This window comes from Lactuca serriola, chromosome 9 (genome assembly GCF_051521515.1).
Source record: "Lactuca serriola cultivar US96UC23 chromosome 9, Lser_US96UC23_V15, whole genome shotgun sequence".
NCBI lineage: Eukaryota > Viridiplantae > Streptophyta > Magnoliopsida > Asterales > Asteraceae > Lactuca > Lactuca serriola.
In genome coordinates, this window is record NC_136416.1 from 67,056,952 (window position 1) to 67,068,547 (window position 11,596).

The following is an 11,596-nucleotide window of genomic DNA, read 5'->3' on the forward strand; positions in this document are numbered from 1 at the left end:
CCACCATTGTCACTTCTGGTTTTCTTCACCTTCTTTTCAAATTGTGTTTCTACCATATGACAAAATTCTATAAGACATTTACTTGCCTCATGCTTGTGTTCGAGTAGAAAGACCCAGACCGACCTACTGTGATCATCTACGATAGTAAGAAAATAGCGTGCCCCAGTAAAAGAAGGCTTTCGATATCCACCCCAAATATCACAGTGCACTAACTCAAAACAATTTAAGGTTTTACTAGATGAACTTGGAAATGGCAAGCATGTGAATTTTGCCTTAATACATGAATCACAGCTCTTATTGTTCAAACTAAAACTAGAATTTTGCAAAAAATCAACTCTATGCAATTTTGATTCTGATGCATGTCCAAGCCTCTTGTGCCAAATTGCAGTGTTCTGTTCAGTTGACATTGCCTCTGTTTTCTTTGCTTCAGAATCCATACGATAGAGACCACCATCACGTTTACCCACACCAATCAAGCCTTTCGTGTCCAGGTCCTGGGCAACACAAAAACCACGAAAGAATGTCACAGCACAGTTTAGATCGTCAGTTAAGTTCCCTACCGACAATAGATTGCAATTAAAATTCGGTACATATAAAACTTTTCTCAAGTTTAATCCATTTGGTAGCTTACAGTTCCCTTTCCCTTCAACCGGTACTAGAGCACCATTAGGGATGGTAACTGGTGCCTCATAATCAGAAGTGACAGTGTTTTCAAGTAAATGATTGTCACCGATCATATGTTCCGATGCCCCTGTATCAACAATCCAAGGATTATCCGTGAGTGACTTACCAGACATGTGAGCACTTGTATTTTCAAGACCATCCATCTTTCTGTCAATTGAGAGGTGTTTGACCACCATTTGGTATTGTTCCTTTGTTAGCCCAGCTACTGGACTTGTTTCCACAGCAGCCCAAGAGGCCTTTGGGTTTTCTTTCTCCTTCTTTCCCTTACCTGGCCACCAGTCTGGATATCCTATCACCTTGAAACACCCATTTTTATTGTGACCGTTCTTCCCACACACAGTGCAATGCTCTAGGTCTTGATTCCCACGTTTAACTTCTTTGGACGGTGGTTTGTTTCGTTGATTATTTGGGTCAAACGAGCGTTCTCTTTTGTTTAGGCTTAGGCTTTGAAAGGCCGCAGCTTCTTGTGTCACCCTTCTTGTGGCTGAGATCGCTCGTTGTTGTTCATCCTCTACAACGAGATGGTACGCTTCTCCTAGTGTTGGTGTAGGTTTTGTGGTAAGAATTTGTGTTCTTACCGTCGAGAAGGTGTCATCCAACCCTAAGAGAAATTCATATAATCTCTCTTTCTCCTTTGACTCGGTTAACTTTTTACCAACATCACATGTACAGCGACCACATGTACATCGAGACAAAGGACACACCGATTGGATCTCATCCCACACACCTTTCATTTTTCGTGTAATAGGCTGAAACAGATGTACCTTCTTAGTGTGTGATGGTCAAGGTTCTCTTGAGTTCATATGCACGGGGTGCACTCTCCTTTTCAAATCTTTCTTTGAGGTCTTTCCACATCTCGGCTAAGGTATTGGCATATTTCACACTGGATCTGATGGTTTTCTCCACGGCTGTGGTGAGCCATCCCTTGATCATGGCATCACACAGCATCCATATCATGTAGTTGTCTGCTTGTTCGTCTGGTTTTTCAATGGTTCCGTTTACGAAGACCATCTAGTTCTTTGCAAACAGAGAATTAGTCATCTCTTGAGACCAATTGCTGTAATTGCTATCGGTGAGAACATCATTTACTTGCATTTGTCGTGGATTATCCGACGCATGCAAATAGTAAGGTGAGCTTGAATCGATGTTGGCTGACCCGTCTTTTTCATCGCCTTTCTTGCCGCCGGATGATTCTTCTGTGGTGACACCCATGATGGGTTTTTCTTAGGTTGGATCGATAAGCTCTGATACCGTAAAGAAACAAATTGATTGAAAAGCTCTGATAAGCTCGGATACCATAAAGAAACAAATTGATTGAAAAGTTATTTCATTCACCTTACCTCAATAGGTTTAAATACAAAGATTCAGATCCTAGTTTAAAGGAAAGATAAGATCATATAATAGTTTAAAACAAGATAACTAGATAAGTAGATAATGATAGGATTCAAATAACATATTCGAATCCTTTTACATTTTAAAGCTATTCTTTTAACATAGATTTTGATTTGATGTTAATTTAATTAAGTTTTAATATTATATAACCCTTATAATTTGTAACATGTCATTTAACAATAACTTTAGTAATTGTATATAATAAATATGTGCCGGTTTTCCACAAAAATATTTGCTTATTTTACTGGAATCTGCATTTGATATTTACCAAGAGAAATAGCGAAACCACGGTTTGAATCTCCTCCTGTTCGCCACTTTTTCATTTTCTCCTTTTTAACCTAATAATTTTTATTTTCTAAAAACCGTCATATTTTTCCAAAATTTTCATTTTGATTTTTTACAAGTTACCGGCAATTGATAAATTTTTTTCTCGAAAAAGTCTTACTTTTTTTTCTTAAAAAAATTCTTTATATTTAGCAAAATTTTTCATTTTTGACTCATAAGTATTTTGTTATTGTTCTTTATGGTTTTCTTTTTTTATTCTTGTCAGGACGCAAAATTTCGATAGTAGGAGTTGTCAGTGACATATTTTCTTTAGAAAAAAAAATCGAAAATTTTGTATTGCTTTTGAAAAAGATCAAGTGTTACCGATACCACTAATGGTCACCATAGTAAATCCATCCATGATTCTTGTTACCGTTCCTATTAATTTAGAGATTGAATAATTATTAATGTTTTAGAACTGGTTTGAACCGGTTGGTCGAACCGGTTGAATCGGGAACCGGGAAGAGAGCGGTTCAACTATCACCGGTTTTACAATGATTTCTGAACCGGATTAAACCGACTGGTTTTTAGAAAAATCCGGTTGAACCGGTCAAAATAAACCGGTTGAACCGGTTAAACAGAATAAAAACACATGAAAAAGAACCATTTACATAATAAACTTTGGTGATTTTTTTTAAATATATTTAGTTTTCTTTAAATAAAAATATATGGTAAATGTTATAAAGTTTTTTGATGTGGTTGTATTCATCTAAATCTATATTTCATTTCGGTATTATATATATATATATATATATATATATATATATATATATATATATATTTGACGTATGCAGATTGATGTAAAACACTAAAACTTATGGTTATGTGGTATTTTAATGTATTTTGATTCATTTACAATTTATTTTTATGTTTATTTTTAATGTTTAAACATGTAAACATCAAATTCATAATTTATATATATATATATGTGTATGTATAAAAAAACTTGAAAAAAACATGAAAAATATAAAAACCGGTTCAGACGGCGGTTGAACCGGAAACCGGTCACGATACCTAGTCAACTTAAAAATCGGTTTTTAAAACATTGATAATTATGTGTCTCTTAATTTAGATGCAATCGTATCATAAATGGTTCCACGTATTCTATTTTGAAGACCGAAGTTTTTGCATCTAGTAATTTGACTCTGAATATTCTATGTTTACTAATTGAAAGTTTGCATCTGCTGATTTGAAAATAATGGATCATATTTTTTCATTACAAAATAGATGATAAATTTTATAACATATAAACTAAAAATAAAAGTCAAAGAATTATGCAATCAGTTTAGAAAGTCGTTCCCACCATGTGCAAATATTCATAATCTTTTAAATTGCATATATTGACTAAATTTCATTATTTTAATAATTTGTCTTTTGATAGAGATTTAAAGTATTACGAAAGATAAAATAATTATTAAGGGTCAATCAAACCTATTTAATTTTTTTTTAATAAAGATTTAGTTTTTTATTGTTTTGTTTTGATTCATCAACCAACCCAGTTGATTAAATAATAACGCTCGCATAGCAGACACTAAACAACAGCCCGACTAGCAACCATAATATAATTGGCCATGGTGGGAATTGTATTCATCGAAACCAGTCAACACACGAACAAGCATAGACAACGACATAGGCCATATTTGTCATGTTAAAACCTTCTTTTCTTATTTTTTTTTAAAAAAAAAAGTAGAAGAAGGTATTTATGTTGATGATTTTAATGTAACGAACACATTTTATATAATTGAAACTTATATGTGAGCTAAGAGGCTTCGTAATTTGCACTCTGATATATGTTTTAGTATGTATGGAGTGCAAACACGTATAAGATTAAATTAGAAGCAGGTTCGACGACAAGTCGGGGGTTCGTGGGCAGCGCCCCTAGGTTCGAGGTTTCCAAAAGGGCAACGCGCCCTTTGACGGGGTCTAACGACAGCCCCCCTAGCGGGTTCAAAGGGCAGAGCCCCTGGCTAGGTCCCCGTTGACCAAGATCTTCAGTTTTGGAAATCATTGATTTCCTTATTAATTTCACATTCCCTTGATTTGTTTCCAAAGGAACCCATGACGGCCAACCCTACATCTTGTTTTCTATATAAACGACTATTCTTTTTGAAAGTGATACCTTTTACTTTTAGCTCTCGTTTTTCTTCATACGAACTCAAAATTCTCTAACGATTTGGCTTATGTTTTTTGTGCTTAGATTCGTAAGTATCCCCTTGAGACTATTCTATACTGAATTTCTTGTAACACAGGTATATGGTAGAAATATCAGTTTGAAAAGTGTTTATATGATCCAAGTGTTATCCTGATCTCTCCACTATAAACCTTACCAAATTTCTAACAATTTATAGTTTTAGATTTTCAATTCATGAAAAAAAAAGATCAATTCTTAAAAGGTTGAGCCAAATTTACTTTCTCACATTAGTAAACGGTATTTAAATTAGCATGGTGCTTACCTATTTTTTTCACTTAATATTTATCAATTAGGAGACATATTTGATATTTTATAAACAATCAACTATATTAGTTAACCAAATTATATGTTTAACTTTTTCTCAAGATAATTAAACACATATAAACAAATAAACATGAAGAAAGTAATTTGTTAATCAAACTAACATGAACAAAAAATCATTTGTTGATATGTTTGTATTGGATTGTTTGTTCATTTAAATTAAACGAACAAATATGCAGGGCCGGACCATGGGCCTTGGCAAGCTGGGCGACCGCCCCGAGCCCCCAAATGCCATAGGGCCTCCATTTTATGTCTTATATTAATTGTATAGTATTAACCCATTAGGTTTAAGCTTATTGGACTCTGATTGCTGAAGCCCAATACAACAATTCTTTCTTAATTCTTATCAACGCCAACCAAAAGTCCAAAAAGAAAGCGGGAGGAATTGCGGAATGTGGAACGACTGCCGTGCTGAGAGCGAGACTGCGAGAGATGCCGACTTCCAAGGCGCAATTAATCTTCAACGATCGGCTATGGAATCGAAACGTTTTCTCCGGATTCTAAGTTAAGCAACGCTGCAACGCTCTCAATAATCAGGTTCTTATATTTCTTCTTCGATTTCAATTGAATGATTTGAATCGGTCTGTTATTTCTTCCCCAATTCTCCCTTTTCTAATTTCCGATTTGGCGATTCAGTGCTTCTTCTCCTTCGCTTCTTTCTCGGTAATCACGAGTTCTACCAATCATTGGCCATCTATTTTCGATTTTGAAGTTCAATCTGTGAGACTGTGACAGATTCACAGACCTGTGACCACTGAGTCGTGAGTCCTCACAGACGAAGAGACAGAAGAGTAGAAGACTGAGTCGACGAGCCGTGAGTTGTCACAGTTCAAAGTTTTCAACAGCAATCTCCAAACATTCATGCAGTCATGCCAAAAATCAAGCCCTAATGTTATCACAGTTCTAATTTCTAGCATTCAAGTTTCTTATTTATCACAGAATTTTATCTGTAAGTTCTATTGTTCTAATTTCTAGCATTCAAATTTCTTATTTATCTGTGATTTTCTAATTTTTTATGAATCTAATATTCATAATTTTATGCTATGTAGAATCTGAGGATTGAGAATCAGCAGCTTACCACTTCCAGTTGCTTAGAGGTTATTTAAAAGCTCACAACATCAACAGTTTACCAATTACCATCAAAGCATCACTGGCAGTCAACAGTAGGTACAAAGAACACGAACTCCAATCTTCTATTATTTGTTATATGTGTCACTGTGTGCTTGTTGTTTGTTTGCATGATTGCCTCTTATCACTCTATTGAATATGCATCCTAGAAAGTATATGTCTGGAAGTAAAAAACGAAAGAAAAAACAAAAAATTGAACAAGATAATGAAACTCAAAAAGGGTCTATGCACAGGTTTTTAAAAAAAATAGTTCTGCTGATGTACAAGTAAATGAACAAGATAATCTCACACATGAAACTATTTTTAATGAGCAAGATAATGTCATGAATGAAAATGTTTCTCAAGAAAAAGTTTCAAATGAAAATGTTGATTTTGATGATGAAAAGATTAATAATGAAGATGTTAATGTCAATAATGAAAATGTTAACATTTCAAATGAGAATGAGAATGAAAATGTCATGAATGATAACAATGAACAATTTATTCCACCTTTAGATATATATGATCCTAGTAATTGGGATAATCTTGATAATAACTTAAGAGATATTTTGATTGAAAAATGGCCAATAAGAGAATCAAATTTTGTGTATCCTAAAGATAATCTATCTAGACATTTTTCTTATGCTTCTTATACTAGAAAGTTAAGTAATGGTGACACGACAGATCGAAAATGGTTAATTTACTCAAAAAAAGTTGATAAAGTGTTTTGTTTTTGTTGTAAATTGTTTAAACCTAATAATTATGTTAATAAAATTTCTTTAGCAAATGATGGATTTAATGATTGGAAACATCTTTTTGATAGACTTAAAGAACATGAAAATAGTTCCCAACATCTTTTTTGTATGGATTCTTGGGATGAACTAATAGCAAGATTTGATAAGAATAAAACAATTGATAAAGATTTGCAAAATAAAGTTTTAACCGAAAAAGAACGTTGAGGCAAGTTTTAAAAAGAATAATTGCTGTCATTAAATATTTGGCAAAATATAATTTGGCTTTTCGAGGTTGTAACGAAAAACTTTTTCAAGAATCTAATGATAATTTTTTGGGAGCAATTCAAATGATAGCAGAATTTGATGTTATAATGCAAGAACATGTTAGACACATAGAAAATCATCAAACTCATCTTCATTATTTAGGACACAAAATTCAAAATGAAATCATTTCTATTTTAGCTAATAATGTTAGAAATTCTATAATTACTATTATAAAATAATCAAAATATTTTTCTGTTATTCTTGATTGCACCCCCGATGTTAGCCATCAAGAACAAATGACTCTTGTTATTCGATGTGTGAACATGTCTAATAATAACATAAAAGTTGAAGAATTTTTTTTAGAATTTTTAAAGGTAGAAAATACATCGGGTTTAGGACTTTTTAATGAGTTATTAAATGCAATTAAATCTTATGGTCTTAATATTGATGATGTAAGAGGACAAGGTTATGATAATGGTTCTAACATGAAAGGAAAACATCAAGGTGTTCAAAAACGATTACTTGAAATTAATCCAAAAGCATTGTTTATGTCATGTGCTTGTCATAGTCTTAACCTCACGGTTAGTGATATGGCTCATTCTTGTGCCAAAGCGATTTCTTTTTTTGGAGTTTTGCAACGCATTTTTGTATTATTTTCAAGTTCAACTAAAAGATGGTCAATATTACTTGATAAAGTCCCTAACTTAACGGTAAAATCTTTATCTAATACACGTTGGGAGAGTAGAATAAAAAGTGTCAAAGCCATTAGGTTTTGATAGAATTAAGTTCATCATATGATGATGCAAAGTCTAAAAGTGAAGGTGAAAGTTTAGTTAATGTTATTGAAAGTTATGACTTTTTACTTGGTATGGTAATTTGGTATGATATTTTATTTGCTATAAATAAAGTTAGTAAAAAAATGCAAACCAAAACTATATGTATTGATGCCACAATTGATTTATTAAAAAATATGATAACATTTTTTAAAAATTATAGAAATGAAGGTTATGCCATTAGTATTGATAATGCTAAGGCCATTACATCGGATATGGAAGTTGAACCTATATTCCCAAAAAAACGCCAAGTTACTAGAAAAAAACAATTTGATGAAATTAATTGTGAAGATGAATTACTATCACCCGAAGAATCATTTAGAATCGAGTATTTTATATATATTGTTGATGTGGCAATTGCATCATTAGAGAGTAGATTTGAGCAATTAACAAACTTTGAAAACATTTTTGGATTTTTATATGATTCAAAAAGGTTAAAGTCATTGGATGATATTGAACTTAAAAAAAGTCGTGCTGTTTTTGTAAATAAGTTTACTCATAATAACTTATGTGATGTGGATTTAAATGAAATTTTGACGGAACTTAAAGTATTACAAAAAACTTTGCCAAATGTTGTTATGTCATCGGTTGAAATTTTAGAGTTTGTCAAAGGTAATGATTGTTATCCAAATATCTGTATTGCATATAGAATCTTATTAACCATACCAGTTACTATAGCATCAGCAGAAAGAAATTTTTCAAAACTAAAATTATTAAAAAATTATTTGAGATCATCAATGTCACAAGAAAGATTAAATGGTTTGGCTATGTTATGCATTGAAAAAGATTTGTTGGATAATATTGAACTTGATTCTATAATTGATGACTTTGCATCTAAAAAAGTTCGTAAATGTAAATTTCTTTAGTTTTTCTTTGATATGTTTATGTATTTTGGTTTAGAGCATGTTTTGGCTTTTTTATTTATTGTTTTGTATTAATAGTTGCTAGGTTGTTTGGCTTACGGGGCCTGTCCCGAAGTCTTTTTTTCCATAGGTGGGGAGTCCCAAGCCTTCAATTGTATTATTTTTTTTAATTAATAAAAATTTTGGAGGTGCCGCCCTCTTTTTTTTATTAAAAAAAACATTATGAGGGCCCCAATTTTATTTTGGCCCCGGGCCCCAAATTGTCTAGGACCGGCCCTGCGAATATGAACAAACTTTTGTTCATATTTATATTCAGATCATTTGCAACCTTAGAAAGAATACTGAATACATACACATGCTAAAACATATGTCATACAAATATACACTCGAGACTAAGGTGACAATTCATGACACAACATAACAAAAATATATGACACGAACGAAATTGAGACGAAATTAAATTTGAATTCGTGTTTATGCTGTATTCATGTAAACTATAAAAAATATGACACGGCTATCCGATTTGTCCAACCTAACACTCGCCCTTCCATTTACACCTTAAAATTCATGTCGAACTGAATCAAAAATATTGTTCTTCTAATCAATGTCACAATGCCACTTCCAATTATGATTATGATATGTCGTGATCATTTTTACTTGCTTATATATTATTATAATTTTAATTAAAAAAAACAAGTCGGCTAACTGATTAATTTTTCTATAAAATCCAAGTAAAAAATAAAGACAATGAATGCAAAAGCAAGTTGGCATTTTGATATTAAATTGATGCCCCACCTTCATAACTTGGTGTCTACCATCGTACAAATAGAAAAGATAGATCTAAATACTAGTTTAGTTAGGACCCATTTTCATTTATTTATCTTCATATGTATGTTAACAAGTTGCAAGGCAGGGATGGTCCTATTTAATTTATTATATTATATTATATTATATTATATTATATTATATTATATTATATTATAGTTATTATTATTATTATTTGGTTCTAATAATATTGTATATCTTATTTATGGTTTTTGAATCTGTCACTTTTGCAAAATGTCATGATATAATCCTACAACATAAACAGACGACACCTACGTATGAGAGGGATTGTGACATGGGTCAATTACCAGCACAATCAGAACGCTACAAAAACCAAAATGAATTTTGTATCCTTGTTCTGAATTAATGTTGGGATAATATATAAAATTTATTTGATAAAATTTCCTTTTTAAATTGTGCAAATAATTAATTAGCATTAAATTAAAGTTCGTTTATGGAATTATAGGTAATGTATAAAATCTGTCATTGATATCAACTGAGCTAAGAAAGAAATAATTAATTTCGATATTACCAATTTTATTATAAGTAATGCAATTAATATTTTATTTATGTATATAGCTAACACATAAACTTTATACTACACAGAATACATTTTTTATACCTCGTCTTAATGATGTTAATATCATGACGGATTTGTGCATTTTTTACGGCTTCTCAAACAATTGTAATATATTATTAACATGTAAAATTGTACATCCATTCAATTTAAATAATGATTAATATTTACTTTTTATTATTTACAGCTTCTCATAAAATTATAATTTATTATTAAGATGTACGATATTCAAATTAAATGATAATGATTAATCAGCTATCCCTTACTATCATCTTACAAAAGATGGATTCTAATCATACCCGGAGATCAATTATCAAACATGATTTAATAACTATAATTATTATTCGTGAACAAATCATTAGTAAGTTCAACTTTTAATTTGTAATATGATTATAAAAATGACGGTTGTCAAGATCCAGAGTTTGATCATAGATAAACTCTTACAATCGTAAAAATAAAAAAACGATCTCAAGTATCCTAGTGCAATCATCTCCAAATTCCAAAGCCCCAAAAAAAGGATCAACTAAATTGATCACCTGTAGATTTTATACTCAATGACCAGAACTCTAAATCTTGACTATGCTAAGATGTTTTTTGATCTAATAACCATAGATGCAACATCCAAGACTCGACCAACTCAAGTACCATACACTATATTTCTAAGCTCAAGTACCATACATTATATTTCTATAATTGACATTCAAACATCATCTTAGAACCGGTGTTTATGTCTCTTTATGAGGTATGAATATTGGTTATCATATTGTTGATGCATCCATTTTTATAAAGAACCTCTACCAAACGATCCAAAGATCGAAAGTGAAATGAAGTGGTGGATTTAAAATCCTTATTTTGGCAATGATGTTACACTCACATACATAGTATATTCGTTAATCATCGGACACCCATGATAATGAAGACTCTCAAGCTAATCAACCTCTAAAGCTGAAACTGAAGTTCAAGCTAATTAGTTTATAGATGATATACAGACTACAACACCATAATCTAACATTGAGATGTAAGTTGACGAGTCTAAAAAAGACAGTTACGTTGAAACAACTTCCACAATTGATATATTTATAGAAGAGTTCATTTACACAAATAAATTTAGGATCTCCATCCCACAACTCCATTCTAACTCATATCCATTTTCAGACATAATCTAGAATCGCCAACTATAGTCAAACCAAACACTCACATTCAGTTTATATATATATATATATATATATATATATATATATATATATATATATATATATATATATATATATATATATATATATATATATATATATATATATATCCCTATTCTAATAAAAATATAAGTTTAATCTTCTATTGACAAGTGTCATACAATTAGAACTCCTCATTAATGTTATATATCATCTATCATGCCACTTGTCAACCTATTAATTATCTATTTTAAATTTTAAATTTCACTCTAATTACATTAAATTAATAATTTATTATCTATTTCAAAT

At 31.2% G+C, this 11,596-nt stretch overlaps 1 protein-coding gene across 1 annotated transcript; it reads left to right on the forward strand.

Moving 5' to 3' along the window:
• The first annotated feature begins 6,363 nt into the window (after positions 1–6,363).
• LOC145075786 (uncharacterized) lies at positions 6,364–8,716 on the forward strand. Its single transcript, XM_079021901.1, has 4 exons — positions 6,364–6,691; positions 6,803–6,954; positions 7,392–7,786; positions 8,014–8,716. Exons 1-4 carry the CDS (start codon positions 6,364–6,366, stop codon positions 8,714–8,716), a joined length of 1,578 nt encoding a protein of 525 aa, XP_078878027.1.
• Positions 8,717–11,596: the final 2,880 nt, after the last annotated feature.